The 16,815-nt window shown below is 41.1% G+C and overlaps 1 protein-coding gene and 1 long non-coding RNA gene across 2 annotated transcripts in view; one reads left to right on the plus strand and one right to left on the minus strand.

Annotated features, from left to right (window-relative positions):
- The window catches only part of Nampt (nicotinamide phosphoribosyltransferase), a 34,986-nt gene extending 29,654 nt beyond the window's left edge, over nucleotides 1-5,332 (plus strand). The window contains exons 10-11 of the mRNA XM_031355710.1: nucleotides 517-651; nucleotides 2,353-5,332. Coding sequence (XP_031211570.1) covers nucleotides 517-651; nucleotides 2,353-2,463 — 246 coding nt within the window. The 3' untranslated portion in view covers nucleotides 2,464-5,332. The remainder of the gene's footprint in view (nucleotides 1-516; nucleotides 652-2,352) is intronic.
- The window catches only part of LOC116079745, a 53,922-nt gene extending 42,492 nt beyond the window's left edge, over nucleotides 1-11,430 (minus strand). The window contains exon 1 of the long non-coding RNA XR_004114140.1: nucleotides 11,353-11,430. This is a non-coding gene — a long non-coding RNA (uncharacterized LOC116079745). The remainder of the gene's footprint in view (nucleotides 1-11,352) is intronic.
- Between the last annotated feature and the right edge of the window lie 5,385 nt (nucleotides 11,431-16,815).

Consider the following 16,815-nt stretch of genomic DNA (forward strand, 5'->3'; position numbering starts at 1 on the left):
CTGCCTAGATTAGAATTTGCAGGGTCTTTTGTCTGCTGTGCATGGCTGTGCCGCCACGCACATTAGGCCAGCACCCCACCTCTGAGCTGTATGTCCAGCCCTTTACTAGGATAAAGGTAAGAAGTAATGAAAGAGGAAGGTTAGACAACAGGAGTGTCTTTACCCTAAACACCCTAGTTCTCTCTTCAGTTTGTAAACGCATCTGTTATGTAAGGACAAACATTTCTCTAAATTATCCTATAAAAGGTAGCCAAGATTGGAGTTTCCACAGCGTGACTATTTTGAAGGAAACCGCTAACAGTCAATTGTAGGCTGATGTAGTTACATATTCAACACTATAGACTTTCAAACTTGTATATAATACACTTTAAAAAAGCAAAAAACTTGAGTCTAGCTAGTGGTCCAACCCAAGGCCTTGTATGTGCAGGCAAGAGCTCCAGCACTGAGCTGTATACATGTTTTTTGAGACATTCCGTGGGAGATGGTAACATTTTTCTCTTAATTTGGATTTCTCAGGTTAATGTCTTTAAGGACCCAGTTGCTGATCCCAACAAAAGGTCAAAAAAGGGCCGGTTATCTTTACATAGGACACCAGCGGGGAACTTTGTTACACTTGAAGAAGGAAAAGGCGACCTTGAGGAATATGGCCATGTAAGTATCTGTTGGCTGTGAACTGGCTTTACAAATTTAGGGAGTTTTGTGTTGTTCTTTCGAATTGTTTTAACAACAGTTGTAACCGCAAAATAAGTTTTTCCCATAGTGACCGGCATGGTAGATATTGATGGCCTTTAACAGCCCTTTGTATATTTGGTTTTAATCTTACTGTAAGTTAGCAGTGACTAATTTCTGGAGAAGCATAGCAAAGAATACTATTAGATGTTGCTCTTGGACTTCACATAACTCTCTGTATTATATATAGTAAAATATTGTAATTTCAAAATAGATGAACTAGCCAAATTCCAAATATTTTGATGGGAAGTGTTTCTTTAGAACTTAATAACAACCACTTCAGAAGGTTTTCTTTAGTCTTAATTGATTCTCTGGGAATTCTGAGCTTTAAAAAAATAAACAGATAAAGCAAATTGTCTTAATATCATAGAAATGGAGTAGGTCCTTCAGATTATACAACTGAGTTTTCTGATCCTAGTTACTCAAACTGAAAAGCACATATAGCATGTTTCTGAAGTAGGCCATGTGATCTGATGGTTTTCAGCATAAGTACGCTTAACATTTGTGTGCTAAAAGGTTAAAAGATCTCTAAGCCACTAGATGGGAGGGGGCTTCAGTTTAAGAGGGAAAACTTGCCATGAGTATATTCTTCAAATATAAGTACACATTTACTGCTATTATGCTTTAATACTGTGCAAATCTGACTGCTTACAACAATTACTTTTATTTCATTATGTCTTTTAAGATTTGGGGTTGGAATAAAATAATCCTTCTACGAAAACCATATGAACTAGTAGATTGGACTTCTAGAATTAAATCTCTATGTAGTCCACCGGCAATTCTTTGAGTAGATTTTACGAAGCAATTAGATCTACCAAGGCTCTGCTGTTTGGGTCACTGCAAATGAAGCAAAGCCAGTTGAGACTAAGTCAAAGGAAACCCTGGTTGAACAGTGCTCGAGAGCATCTGTCCAGTGTCCTGGTGTCCAGCCATAAGCTTGATGGTAGTCTCTATGATCATCGAGACGTTTTGATTAACGAAAAAAACCCAACATTTTCTGGTAGTTTATATTGAAACTTACAAAGGAAAATGCTACATCTAGAACACTAATTTGGAGCACACAAGATGCCAGCTAACGTCATGTGTACTGTAAGAAAGAACATTAAGATGAGTTAAAGTAGATTTTCCATATAGAAACTAGACTGTCCAGGGCCTTAGGGAAGGTACCTCATCCTCTGTTGATTCTTGTCTGTGGCTTTGCAGTTTCGGTCTTAAGTAACTCAGTCACTATTGATGAGACAAAAAGCAATACCTGCTTTTCTGTTTCTGTCTTGGGTTGGATCTTTGGATTTCATCTCTTTTTAAAGCCAAAATTTAATGGCTAACAAATTTATTAAACTTGTAGGTTGGCAGGTCTAAGCAGTACTGAGGTGCTTGGCCAGACTCTGAGTAATAATTACCAGGATTACTTGCAAACAGTTTGTTCAGCAGTAGAAACGATGAGGCATCTGATGTTTTGCCTTTCCCTTTAAGAAAACAAGTCTAAGAGTGTTTATTATCATCTCACTGTCGTACATTGACACTCTAAACAGCTTTGTGTATTTGACCTCTTAAGTAAATTGGTCAAAGCATGATCTGAATTTGGTAGATGGTCTTTTTAATAACAAAATTTACATTCTGCAGGATCTTCTCCATACGGTTTTCAAGAATGGGAAGGTGACAAAAAGCTACTCATTTGATGAAGTCAGAAAAAATGCACAGCTGAATATCGAGCAAGACGTGGCGCCTCATTAGGCTTCATGTAGCCTAGTTGTTACGTGTGCAGTGTGTGTATACATGGGCGTTTGTATGCGCCTGTGCATATGTACTAACGTGTTCCTTGTACAGATGTGTGGGTTTGTGTTTATGATACACTGCAGCCAGATTATTTGTTGGTTTATGGACATACTGCCCTTTTTATTTTTTCCCAGTGTTTAGATGATCTCAAATTAGAAAACACTTCTAACCATGTACAAGATTAATGCTGAAGTAAGCTTTTTAGGGCCCTTTGCTAATAGATAGTAACTCAATCTGGTGTTGATCTTTTCACAAATAACAGAACCAAGAAACTTTTATATATAACTACAGATCACATAAAACAGATTTGCGTAAAACTACCATGCCTGCTTTATGTTTATATTTAACTTGTATTTTTGTACAAATGAGATTGTGTAAGATATATTTAAAGTTTCAGTGATTTACCAGTCTGTTTCCAACTTTTCATGATTTTTATGAGCACAGACTTTCAAGAAAATACTTGAAATAAATTACATTGCCTTTTGTCCATTAATCAGCAAATAAAACATGGCCTTAACAAAGTTGTTTGTGTTGTTGTACATTTGGAAATTATGTCAGGACATACCCAACAGAATTACTAACATCACTGCCCTTGTAGAATATGCAGTAATCGTTCTCCATTGAAGAGAAATGGTTCTTACTCGAATGTTTAGGCATTGTACAGTTCTATGCCCTGGTCATTGTATTGTACCAGTGATGCCAAATCCCAAAGGCTTGTTCTGCGATTTTATATGTCGGATATTGCCTGTGGCTCTAATATGCACCTCAAGATTTTAAGAAGATAATGTTTTTAGAGAGAATTTCTGCTTCCACTATAGAATATATACATAAATGTAAAATATTGAAAGTGGAAGTAGTGTATTTTAAAGTAATTACACTTCTGAATTTATTTTTCATATTCTATAGTTGGTATGACTTAAATGAATTGCTGGAGTGGGTAGTGAGTGTACTTATTTTAAATGTTTTGATTCTGTTATATTTTTATTAAGTTTTTTTAAAAATTAAATTGGATATTAAACTGTATGGACATCATTTATTAATTTTAAATTAAACCCTCAGTAACTAATATTTAAGGAAGTTCTTGATGTTATCCCCAATGGAAAGCATGATTCTTAATAGAAGAATCTTACTTAATGCAGAGGTTTTGCTAAATTTAAAATACTCATCCTCAATGTTTATAGTGATTTACTGCTACTGAGTCAGCCATTGCACTGAACAAGACGCAAGTCTCTTTGAGGTGACTCCTAGGTCACCTGTAGGTGACACTACACAGTTCTAAGTCAGGGTTGGCCAGCTTCCCCTGCTGGCCAACTGCACACTGCTTCATTTTTAATTCAACACTGTCTAAGGCTGCTTCCCACTTCGGTGGCAGAAATTGAGTAGTTGCAATAGAGACCAAATAGTCCTCAAAGCCTGCAATGTTCACTAAACACAATCACAGAGTGCTCGCTAGCCTGTGTTCTAAGAAAAGGAGCATGCTTTTGCATTTTAAGAGACATGTTGGTTTTTCTAGGAAGGGAGAAAGTTGAATAAGTGTCTCTTGTTTTTTCTCATTTAAGAATCTGATACTAGAAAACTGATTTTGAAAATTTTTAACAACTTGCCATTAAGATAGAATATTAAAAGCCATAAATCATGTAAAACAATTTCATGAGGAAGCATATGAGGTGAATTAGAGGGGTTAGCAGGTGATCCTAAAACTTAGAACAATAAGTATTACTCATTTTTTAGTCTCATTTTTTTAGTAATCTTTATTTTGTAATACATGAAGAAAAAATAATCTTAAACTGACTTTTTTAAAAAAATGGCACTTGAGTAGTGTGGTCATGGTGTACTACATGCCTGTAATCCCAGAAATTAGGTGGACACAGAGGGATTGGAAACCAACATCATACTTGACTACTTAGCAAATTTTAGGCTAGCCTGCACTGTCTGGCTTCCGAAAAGTAAAATGTTCCTAAAACTAGTAGTACTGCAGAGACGTCCTACGTGGGTAGAGGTATAGTCAGTACTTGAGAGTATAAACACAGGAAGTTTGTTAAGTTCAAAACCAGCCTGAGCTATAATAGACCCTGTGTTTCCTCCCAAAAAGGACAGGTAGTGCTTCACAAAGGCTTGTAGAGTGCTACACAAAACTCACTGGTGTCACACTGCAAGCAGTGGTTTTATGTTATGTGAATTCCACCAGCTGCACATGCCAGTTTTGTCTTGAAACATGTAGTATAAACTAGTAGTTTCCGTTTGTGCACAGCGTGGGTCCAGAGATGGAAGGAATCATCTCTCTTGGCTCTGGTCCCCTTGGAATGGATTCATTTTGGATTTCTGTCACTAAGCAGTATTTGGCCATCCCCATTCTGAGTACCAAATGGTTAACATGAATGTCAAATGAAGTTGTATTTATGTGTCACCCTTAGATTGGACTAACCCTTAAGACACTGGATTTGCAGTTGACATTAGTCTCCTCAAATCATAACTTTGAAGTAGGCAGTAGAATTTGTGTTCTTTGTACCCTCTACTTAAAAGTAAAAGGTTTTTATGAGTAGCCCTTCCTTTCTTGAAATGAAGAAAAAAAAAAAAAAAGCTTTTATAGTGAAATCCATCCTGGAAAATTAGAGAAAAATAGCAAGATGTTTGTTGTTGTATTTACCATACCTTAGAACTCACACTTAAATTAGTATTTTGTAGTTTTACATTCCTTTTTAACTCATTCAGTGGAGAATATCAGACTTTCTCCCAAGTTGTATGTTAAGTCAATTCTAATATGTACTCAGCATCAAAGAAAAACATGTAATAAACATGGAAATAAAGTTTAGTTCTGTTAGTGAAATGTTAAATTTGACTGTGTGTGTCAGATGCCATTTCCAGACCTAACTCTTTTAGGTATCTCTCCAGAGAATCAGGATGAGGGGAGGGCATGGTGAAGATGGCTCCCATTTCCGCCTTCAGCAGCTCTGGATGGCAGCACTAACAGGTTTGTTTAGTGGACTTGGGGACATTTAAATACAAAGAGTAAATAGGTATCTGGAGAATGGAGTAGGATACAGAAGGGCCTCCAGGTTTGTGTACAGTATGGTGTGTGCGTGCGTGCGTGTCCCCACTGCCACCAAGTCCAGCCCACTCTCTGGCTTAGAGGTAGTTTTATTGGAACATAGCCCTACCCATTCACTTAGTATTGGTCACCATTGTTCTCAAGAAATAGCAGCGAAGCCAGCAAAGCTGAGGTAGTCCCCTACTTTACATTTCTAGAGAAGGAATATCAAGCCAATAAGAAGGACCCAGGAGATGAACTCTTGAAGGTTGAGTGCAGAATATAAGGTAGCAAAAGATACTTACTGATCAGCATCAACTAACAAGAAAGGGAGTCAGTACTTCCAGGACCAACAGGAGGGGGACAAGAATGGCTGAACAGGATCTCAAGTGCGTTGTGGATGTCTGTGAAAGTGTCTTCATGAAGGCCGAGGTAGAATCACAGAGTGGGCTAGTATGGGATACATAGTGAGGTCCTGCCTTGAAAGTCCATACCTTGTTTTTCATAAGGCTTCAGGATTCCACCTGAACTGGGGAAGGCAGCTATCTAAAGATCAAATCTCAATGAATCTTCAGCAAAATAAAGTCACATCCAGACAAGGGCGGAAGTGGGAGCCTGGAAGGGCACAGGATGAGGTGTGCGGATCTAAGTACAGGACAGTGATTAACACGGAAATGTAGAAACTTCTTATCTCACATACTTGCTAATAAAAATATTGGAAAAAGCCAGTACAAAACATGTTCTAAGGATAGAGATCGTGACTACCTTGGCAGATGCAGCAGGTGTCATTGTCTTAAAATGACCTTGTTCCCACTAGAACTGTTTCAAGAATAAGGATAAACAGAGTTCTGTCACAACTGAAATTCTTCATGCCACCATTTCAGAAAATCCTTAGGGAGTAGGAGGGTGGCGAGGAAGGGGAGGGGCAGTGAGTACACCCTAAACCCAGCAGACACGGACTATCTGAAACAATAGTGAATAGCAATATGCCCCGAATTTAAATGAAATAGCCTAAGTCAGGAGCAAAGGAAGAGTTGGAGGCATTCTGAAGTGCTTTAGTTCTCAGGAAACGTGGCTAGAGTTACTGGCCCATTTTAGAATATAATGAACATGTACATATTGACCAAGTAGACATGGAAGTATATTGCTTTCAGACTAAAAGGAAAAGGCCAGATGTGCATATGCTTTTTAAAATAAATAAATGAGAAAAGCAGGTGGAACAGTTAGCCAAATAAACAAGATTAATCATGGATTTTATGTACATAATGTGAACCATAACTTACCTTATACATACAACAAGATAAATGTATTAAAAATCTATTTGCCATTTACAGAAGCCACATCCGAAACGGAGTTGGAAACATTTTTAAAGGAACACTTTGGCTGCAGTCGTAGCTGTACTTTTCCTGTGGTCAGATGGCTCATGTGTCCAGGGTTGCTGACATCACTCATCCCCAGAACAGTGTGCGAGCCAAGTGTGGCGCCCAAAAGGAACAGAGCATTCCAACACTAGCCTGTGGCTTATTTACCAAGCCTTGGGGAAAATAAAGCTTAGACAGACAATACCCTCTCCTCTCAGATGAGCCATGTTTGGAAACATCAGGGGGCAGTTAATGCAGGGCAAGATGCATTCTGAGAAACAGCACCTGATCGTCCCCATTTGCTTCTCAAGTCTGATTCTCACATCTGTTTTCTGCACATGTGTGGGGTCTTCGTATATTGGTCTTTCACTGATAGGTGGAAGGGGATGATAAGATTACCTGTGGGTTCTTCTGAACCACAGACATTGACTCCTAAAAGTCTGTTGTGTGCCAGAATGTGACAGTGGGGAGGTCTTGCTGAGATAGCTGCTTGAGAACCAATGTTCTCTGTATGGCTTCCTGAGCATTGATACAGGGCTTTACCCCTGGAACCAATGCTGTCTGCCTCTGTGTTAGCAGTGTTATCTGCCCTGCTTAGGGAACAAGGCTCAGCACAGGAAGGCCAAGAATGGTCCTCTAGAGGCTCATAAAACTTATCATCACCCTAACCCGCCTGTGGATGAGAAGGCCACTGTGTTCTTCCTGCAGGAAGCAAAGACGAGGATAACTTAACTGAGGACAGCTCGCATGACTTCCAAACTGCAAATCTACTGAGCAGTCCAAACACATCCTTTCCTGCCTTCTGTACACGGTAACTCTAAGGCAGTTGTATCATAAAATTTATATGCATTCAAAAATTCTAGATTTTTCTGAGTTACTTTTATTCTTTATAATATCTTAAAAAAAAAAAAAAAGTATTGCTTTTAGTATCAAGCAAGGAAAACAGTATTATGTAATTGCAAGTGCTGAGCCAGACAGTGGCATACCCGAGGCTTCTCAGGGAATGAGGATTGTCTCTGATTGCCTGGTGATCGGTGAGCGAGTCTTCCTATTGTCTGGGAGTGGGGTGGGGACAGGCAACAAACTAAACAACAACTGAAATTCGTATTTTGTGTGTATGAGACTGCTGGAGGGGACAGGGATGGAAGGGGTAGATATACCTTATTCCTCTCAGGTGGTTTTGAAACTAAGAATAGAGAAAATTATTTAAAATTTTGAAAAACTATACACACACACACACATCAGACATTGTGAATAGTTGATTATTTTGGAGCCATTACGCCAAGAGACACTAACTTGATAAGTGAGACTTGTAACTCATGGGTTGTAACTACTTCTTCGGCAAGCCCTCGCCTGGTTCTACCCACAGGGTCAGAGCGAGTGCCCTAGGGTTGAAGCTGCGGCTTGACGTACAGAGCACACTCAGCTGTCACATAACTGGGAGAGGGGCCTCATTTTCCAGATTTCTGCCTCACTCCATTGCTCCCCACCTAGCACTGTCAAGAATGATTCATTCTCTACTGTACTTCTGCTCAGTACACCCCAAGTCCTCATTTCATCAAGCCAAAAACTGGTGCTTTTTAAGACAATGTAATAATAATAATAATAATAATAATAATAATAATAATAATATAATAGCAGCAACTGGTCAGCCATTCATCTGCAATTGTGGGAAATTCCAGACTGATATTTCCTCCTATTGTCCTAGAAAAGGGTCTGTCAGGAAGGGCTGTTTGACTCCTAGCCTGCCTCTTGTGGTCCTGACCGTATTCATCAACCAGATCAAAACAGACTGCTCCTCCTCACCGTCCACAGAAAGCGTCCAGATATGGTTTTCTAGTCACTTCCTCCAGAAAGTCCCTTTCAAGAAACGTGTTTGTGACCCTATAGACAGACGTCACTTTGGTTCTGCCCTCCTGTGAGATTCCTGGCCACTGTGTGCCGTGTCTGCATATGACCACACAGTCGAAAACGTGTAAGTGGGTTTGTGTCTGTGGCTCCTCTGCTCTAGTCACACACGGCTTTTAGGGAACGGGCAACTGCAATTCTTGATTGTCAGGCTCCGTGTTTTCTTTTCCTGGAGCCTCAGCTGACCCACTCCCTTGAGACAGACCAGCCAAAGCATTTCCAGTTATTTTTAGTTTCTTTGGCTGCGGATTTGGACAGTTTGGAAGGAGGCAATATGACAGTTTGATTGGTCTGTCTCAAACCACATCTGAGGCAGTCGATGGCCACAGCATTGAGCATGGGTAGAAAATACATCCATAGGATGGATGAACTTGCCAAATGGGCAAAGAGGACAAAATGGACCAGACTGCCCCTGGTTCATCGGAGCTTGTGGGAAAGGGGCAGCAATAGACCTACCAAGGGATGAAAGGGCAACTTAGCCAGTCTGCCTGAACTCTGGAGCAAAGCCATCTATATGAGGACCATCCAGTGGCTTCCTCCCAAGCTTCCCTCCCTAAGGGATGTTCTGGTATCTGAGAACTGCAGGAAACTGAGAGGACTCATTCAGGCCCTGAACTTGGGGAAGCTGCCATACTCACTCGCTGGTGATGCCGTCGGACTCACCACATTAAGTCCCTTCATTGGACTGCGTACTCTGAGGTGGAATACATGAAGTCATGTGACTATTGCTGAGCTATCCAGTCAGCATAACATCTGATCCAGCTTTACTTAAAGAAGTGTTTTAAAGATTGTAGAACAGAGAGATAGAACTATTGGGGTTCAAGAATTGCCTCACAAGCCACGAGAACTCCGATCTCAGTCAGATAGGGATAGTTTATGGAGCATACACCACAGACTGGTCAACCAGGGCCATGGTCCAGATCCAGGACCTGAACCATGACCCAGAGTTAAGACCCAGGGTTTTTAAGCCCAAAATCCACAAATATCTGCCAAGTTATTTCACCAATCAGGGATGGGGGATTTCCTTGGGAACATGTCTTTGTTGTACACTTTTCCTGCCCCCATTGGTTGGTATATTCAACTGTGGCAGGAGACATGCCTTGTCTAATATTCATATCTTAACTTGTCTACCAGGATGGCATTTGTCTAAAAATTCATGTCTTAACTTGCCAACTAGGATGCCAGATACCTACATACATGTCTCTTTTTGTCAAGTAGGATATCAGTTTCTGGGGAGGTCTTGGGAACTTAAGCTTTACTTGACCACAACTCAAAATGAAAGTATTATTCCAAATAGTTTCTTATATTGGTGCAGATGTCTCTCTTAGGTGGGGGGTCCATCCAAGGGGCAGTTTATAAAGTTAAATACCATAAAAGCTTATCCATAGGTGCAGGAAGTACTGTTGGGTCATTGGTTAGGGGCCAAGATTATTGTGAGTAACTATACAAAGCAGTTCTACTGACTTCTATCATGATCGGGTTTCCAAGGGCACAGACTATGTAATCAATCTTTGCATTAGAAAGTTTCCTAGTAACAGCAGAAACATATAAGAAAGTTTTCTTATAGTGGCAGGCTAGATGTATACTGCTAAGTTCTTCAGAGAAAAGCTGCCTTCACTTCCATTTGTATGAGTTCACGCATTTGCTCAAAGGCATACTAGCCAGGAAGAATGGAAGACTTATCATTTGAACCAGTAATTTTGTTTCTGTGTAAGAAAACTAAAAGAATTAAAGCTATATGAAGTAGCTTTCTGGGTGTTTCTTGAATAGACTTTTTGTTCTGTTGTGCAATGGTTTTATTTCCTTGGCTTTTTACAGATTGAAAACGTACATTTCTAATCTATCTGGGAACACATTTCTTCAGGAGAGTTTATAAGAACTGTTTTAAGGTTTTGTTTGTTTGTTTGTTTGTTCTGATATAGGGTTTCTCTGTGTAATACTTACTGTCCTGGAACTCACTCTATAAACCAGGCTGGCCTCGAACTCAGAGATCCACCTGCCTCTGCTTCTTGAGTGCTGGAATAAACATCATGCACTACCATGCCTGGCAAGGTTTTTTTTTTTTTTTAAGTATTAGCTGATTCTTGTGGTAATATAACCCTATTCTAAATGAAACCTTAATTTCATTGTTTGTCACACTGTCGTGGTTTGAATATGCTTTGCCTATGGGAACTGGCACTCTTGGGAGGTATGGCCTTACTGGAGAAGGAGTAGCCTTGTTAGAGGAAATATATCACTGTGGGAGTGGGCTTTGAGGTCTCAGGTCTATGCTCAACTCTGGGAAAGTCAGTCTTCTCTTGACAGCCTTCAAATCAAGATGTAGAACTCTCAGCTCCTTCTCCTGCACCACATCTGTCTGGATGCTGCCATGCTTCCTGCCTTGATGACAGGCTGAACCTCCGGGACTGTAAGCCAACCCCCATTAAATGTTGTCCTTTATAAGAGTTGCCTTGGTCATGGTATCTGTTCGCAGCAATGGAAACCCAGACTAAGCTACACACCGAAGACTACAACTTGAATATCAAATATCTAACTTGTACACGCACTTACCTTACTTTCTGAAGTGGTTGGGATGAGACGCCCTCCGCAAGGGTCTGGTATTTAAATAGCTGGTCCCCAGTTGGTGGCTGTTTGAAGATGATTTAGTAGGTATGACCTGTTGAAGGAAGTATGTCACAATGGATAGGTTTTGAAGTTTCAAAGGACTTGCACCACTGAAAGTCAGCTCTCTCTGCTTTAAGAAGTTATCCTCCTGCTTGTGGACTGGGGTGTGAGCTCTCAGCTGTTCCTGCTGGCATGCCTTTGCTCTGCCTCTGGAACTCTCAGCCCCAATTAAATGTTGTCTTATATGAGTTGCCTTGGTCATGATGTTTTAGAACAGCAACAGAAAAGTAACTAAGATATTTTCTTTTTTTCTTTTTTTCCTTTTCTTGGTGGGGGTGGGGAAAAAAGTCTTTAGAATCATTGTTCAAATGAGATCTTAAATTGCAGTGGGATGACATGTCTCTTATGTCTGTTCTAGCATCTGGGTTCCCTGTACCCATCTCTTTTGCTCCTCTGCCACTGCATTCATGGTCATGAATGAACTGCCCCTTCTCTTGGGAACACTCTCAGTCTTGAGCATGTTGATGGCCTCCCATGGTTGTTTAAATGACCCATGCCCTTAAATATTCTCTGTAAATGATGGTAACTCTAGAAACTTGATTAAAAATGAATCTTTATGTGCTCTTTTAACATGCCTTTGGTCACACATCTCCCACCTGCCTTCTGGAACTCCCTCAACCTCTGCTAGGTAGGGAGGGACACTGGGCTCACACCGTCAACTCCACTCAGCCCCAAGACCTTCTGAAGACTAGCTATCTCACACCCTCCATCAGCCTCCCTCTCCAGTCCCACTTTATCAGGCAGAGATCTGAGCACCACAAGCCCTACCCATCCCTGCAGCCCACCCATCTCCCTCTTCAGGCTGAGATCCGAGACTCCTAGCACCCACTCTACAAGCTCTAGCTGCCTGGGAAATCCCAAGTACCTCTCCAGATCCCTGAGGCTTTGGGAATCTTCTAACTTTACAAAAAGTCTGCAACTGTCTTGGAACATCCCCAGTTTCCTTTATAAAGCCAATGTTACCCTGATATCAAAACCAAACAAAGACAAGACAAAGACAAAGAAAAAAATTATAGGCCAATATTCCTGATGAACATAGATACAAATACTCTCAAATTAATACTTGCAAATTGAATCCCAATACACATCAAAAAGCTTATTCTCTATGATCAAATCAGCTTCATGTCAGTGATGCACTGATGGCTCAGTGTTTATTATTACATCAATAAATATAATCCACTATGTGAACAACCTCCTGGCAAGTCTAGGGATACGGGAGACGGTACTTCAACATGACAAAGGCAATGCACCGCAAGCTCACAGTCAGCATCATGTTGAACTAGACAAACAAAGCACTTCCACTAGAATCATTAACAAGACATGACTATCCACTCTCCTTCCCTCTACAATACTACAAGGCTTAACTAGAGCAGTAAGACAAGGGAAGGAGATAAAGAGAGTATAAGCAGGAAAACCAGTCAAGTTATCATTCTATAAAGACAAGATTCTATGTATAAAAGAGGAAATGTCTTCATATAATAATAGTTTTGGCTTGAAACTAGTGTCACGGTTTGCTACCATTCCAGATGTTGAGACCCCGGAAGTTTTAATGTATTGTGACTTTACACTAGTGTTTAAAATACTTGATTTTTACTTAGCCTTGCTGATATCAAGCTCACCGATTTTATTTAACAATCTCTCATACTGTTTTGAACAAGATATTTGACACCACCTAATTGCCATATTGAAGGAGGCAAGATATCTGCAGAGAAGTACCCATCATTCTTCTGTTTCTTTATAAAGAGAACCAAAGAAGTAGGCTATGGCTCTAAGCAGCCCAGAGGAGCCCTTGGCTTCTACTGTTCAGAAACAGAAACTTCTGAGAAGTCCAGAGACCTGGGACATCAGCTCAGCAAGAGAAGCAAGATTCTAGCTGCTGCTGCCATAGCTCCACACTGAGGTTCACCTCAGTGGAGAGAAGAGTACCAGAAACTGTCAGCTCAGATACTGACACCCCTAACTGGAGGAGTTCACAGCCTTTTATAAGTCTACAGTCTAAATTCCTACGATGCTGGAAATCTGACCAGAAGTCTGACTTTGGAGAAGAAATTCACTTATCCCAGCAACCCTCTGGGTGCTGTAGCCAGGAATCATCTTAGAGAGCCATCCTGAGAATTAAGAGAGCATAGTGCCATTTCTGAGTCCCCACAGACTACACTGGCCAGGTTTGGCTGGATGGAGTAACTGACACAAACCCACAGAGAGGACTACGTGGGATAGAACAGAAGAACCAGGGATGAGGGAGCCTCCCCTGACCTGCTTGAGTGTCTAAGACACACTTGGCTTGTCATGGGTAATGTGCACATTTTCTACCACCTCACTCCCAGTGCCATTCACAGGCATTGCCCATGGTCAAAGCAGAGAATAAAGTGAGCAATGCCATTGTGACCCTGTTTATTGACCTCTGAGGTACACACCTTCCAGGTCCAGACAGAATTTTGGTTCAGGGATGACTATGTTCTGTTCTCCCTTGCTCCTGAAGATACCTCAGAGTTTCACACAACTTAGCTGTGACCTGATCCATCCTTAGTGAACAACAAACTATAGACAAGGAAGAAAAGCTCACCAGGCACACGTTCTAAGATCTCTGTAGAGGATTTAACGAGAGAATCCCCCATAGGCTAAGATACTTGAATTTGTATTCCCCATTTGGGGTACTGTAGGGGGAGCTTTGGAAGGTGTGGTCCTTTTAGAGGATGTATGTCTCTGGAGGCAGGCTTCGAGAGTTTAAAGATTCTATGTCCTTTCCAGCTCACTCTCTCTCTCTCTGCTTGATGCTTGTAGCTCAAGATGTGGGCCCCTGCCTTCCTGCTCCGACTGATATGCCTGCTCCTTGCTGCCATGCTAGAGCATAATTCTTCTAGAACCATAAGCACAAGTAAACTTTCTTCTATTAGTGGCCTCACTTGTCCTGTTTTATCTCAGCAACAGAAAATAACTAATGCTGACGTCTGTAGGGAAGCTGCTAGCACCCGATGTGTTCTCTTCCTACTCTCTCCTGTGAGATACAGCCGAAAGGAAGTTTCCCTCGCTTTAACCGTTTCCTATGCCCACTCCATTCTTGCATGTGTCACAGCTGAAAGGATCAGAGTCCTGCTCCCAGCAGGCATGCCCACGATAGCATCAGAGAATAGCACAACTTTCCCCGCATCCATGTGATCCCTGCCTCAGTTGCCCCCAGCACCTTGTCTGAGCCTTCTCTGCAAATAAGATTTAGGTGGTGCTGCCACGAGAGAGGGCTGTGATCCTGTCCCTGCCTCTCTCTGCGAAACACCTGAACTTACACCTGTGCCTAATCAGAAGACAGGTGCTTCTAGCTCCTTACTCCTACTGGAGCCACTACCAATGCCCACAGAACTCTCAGCTACCTGACAGGAGTAACAACATACATGGTAGGAGTAACTACACAGGGCACACCCTACATGCTCAGCTATATACTATACCTGCCTGAGCTGCTAATATCCCTACTCATACCTGAGTCACAGAGACAAAGGTCTCTCCAACTCCAATACGGTAAATGCTTTGCCCAAATCCACAAATCATGTTGAGGCCATAGGGAGATTATGTGATGATACTCAGCTAAAATTAAACTCAAAACTGCATAAAAGCTGACAGCCCACAACATCTCTTTGGGAGACAGCTGTTTACTAATGAAGCATCCTATAAATGTGCCAGATATTCTTTTCACCGGATATACAGCTATCATCATAAGGACATAAAAAAAATGTGAATATAAAGTAATATGGTGCCTCCTAAGATAACTTGCTGGTGACCAGCCCACGAATATCAAAGTATATGAAATACTTGAGGACTCACTCACAAAAATAACTTTAAAAAAACATCAATGATCGAGAGCATGATATAACCAGTTAGATGAAATTGGAAGACAATTCACAGTCTTAGTGAGAAATTAAGCAAAGAGAAAGAGAACTTCCAAGCCAGTTGGAAATTTTGGAAGTGAAGAGTTCTATAAGTCAGATTTAAAAAAAAAAAAAAAATAGTTGAAGGCCTCAACAACAGACTGGCTCAAGCAGGAGAACAGTGGAGCCTGAAGGCAGGACTTTAAACATCTGGGCTTTCTAATGTGTGTGGTGTTCTGTCTGTATGCATATCTGCATGTCATGTGCATGCATTGCCTATGAAGGTCTGATGAGGGCAACAGATCTCCCTGGAACTCGAGTTGCAGTCAGTTGTTAGCTGGAAGAGCAATAAGTGCTTTGAGGCACTGATGCATCTCTCCATCCCCAGACAGGCCTCTAGAAACATCACATTACAACATAAAGGAAAGGAAGAAAAACTGAAGGAAGCATACAGGGTTTTGGGACACCTGTATATCAAGGCCAGGTGTGGCAGCGCCTGCCTTTAATACCAGCATTCTGGAGATAGAAGTAGGTGGGTCTCTGAGAGTTCTAGCCCAGTCAATGCTATACAGTGAGACCCTGTCTCAAAAACAAGCAAGCAAGCAAACAAAAAGACATGCATTCAAATGTCTAGGTCATCAGTAGCATACCTTTCTTGGTTTGCTTTCTATTGCTGTGATAAGTATCATGACCAAAAGCAATTTGGGGAGGAAGAATTCATTGCACCACACGGCTTATAGTCTATCATCCAAGGAAGTTAGGGCAGGAACTCCAGGTTACAGCCAGAAGACAGGAGCTAAAGCGGAGATCGTGAAGAATATAGACTTGCTTGACTTGCTGCCTTAGTCCATGAAGAACCACCCACCCAGGGGTGGCACCACTCACAATGGGCTGGGCCCTCCCACATCATTAATCAAGAAAATGCTCTACACAATTACCTACAGGATAATCTGATGGAGGCAATCTTTCAAAGAAAATTTCTTCTTCCCAGAAGACTCTAGTTCATGTCAAGCTGACAGACAAAAACAAAACAAAACAAAACAAACCTACCCAGTCCAATACACTAAAGTGTGTGGTGGTGGTGCTTGGGAGAAGTTAGGAGAATGAAAATCCATTCAGTAAAACAATAACAGAAAACTTTACTAATCTTTGAGAAGACAATGGACATCCAGGTTATAATTATATAACCCCAAATAGATGCTACCAAAAAAAGATCCCAGTCATAGATTATTATAGTCAAATTGTCTAGTTTTTAAATCTATAAAAGAAAATTAGCAATTCACACTTTGTAAGTAATCTCCTTAGAGCAGCAGCAGATTTCTCAGCACACTCCCACAGACCAGGAGCATGCAATGATTGACAGGGAGCATGCAGGGTCAGGGAGCATGCAATGAGCAAAGAGCATGCAATGACAGGGAGCACACAATGATTGACAGGGAGCATGCAATGAGCAGAGAGCATGCAGTGATGCAGTTTAAGTCCTAACTGA

The sequence above is a fragment of the Mastomys coucha genome, unplaced genomic scaffold, assembly GCF_008632895.1.
Source record: "Mastomys coucha isolate ucsf_1 unplaced genomic scaffold, UCSF_Mcou_1 pScaffold6, whole genome shotgun sequence".
Taxonomy (NCBI): Eukaryota; Metazoa; Chordata; class Mammalia; order Rodentia; family Muridae; genus Mastomys; species Mastomys coucha.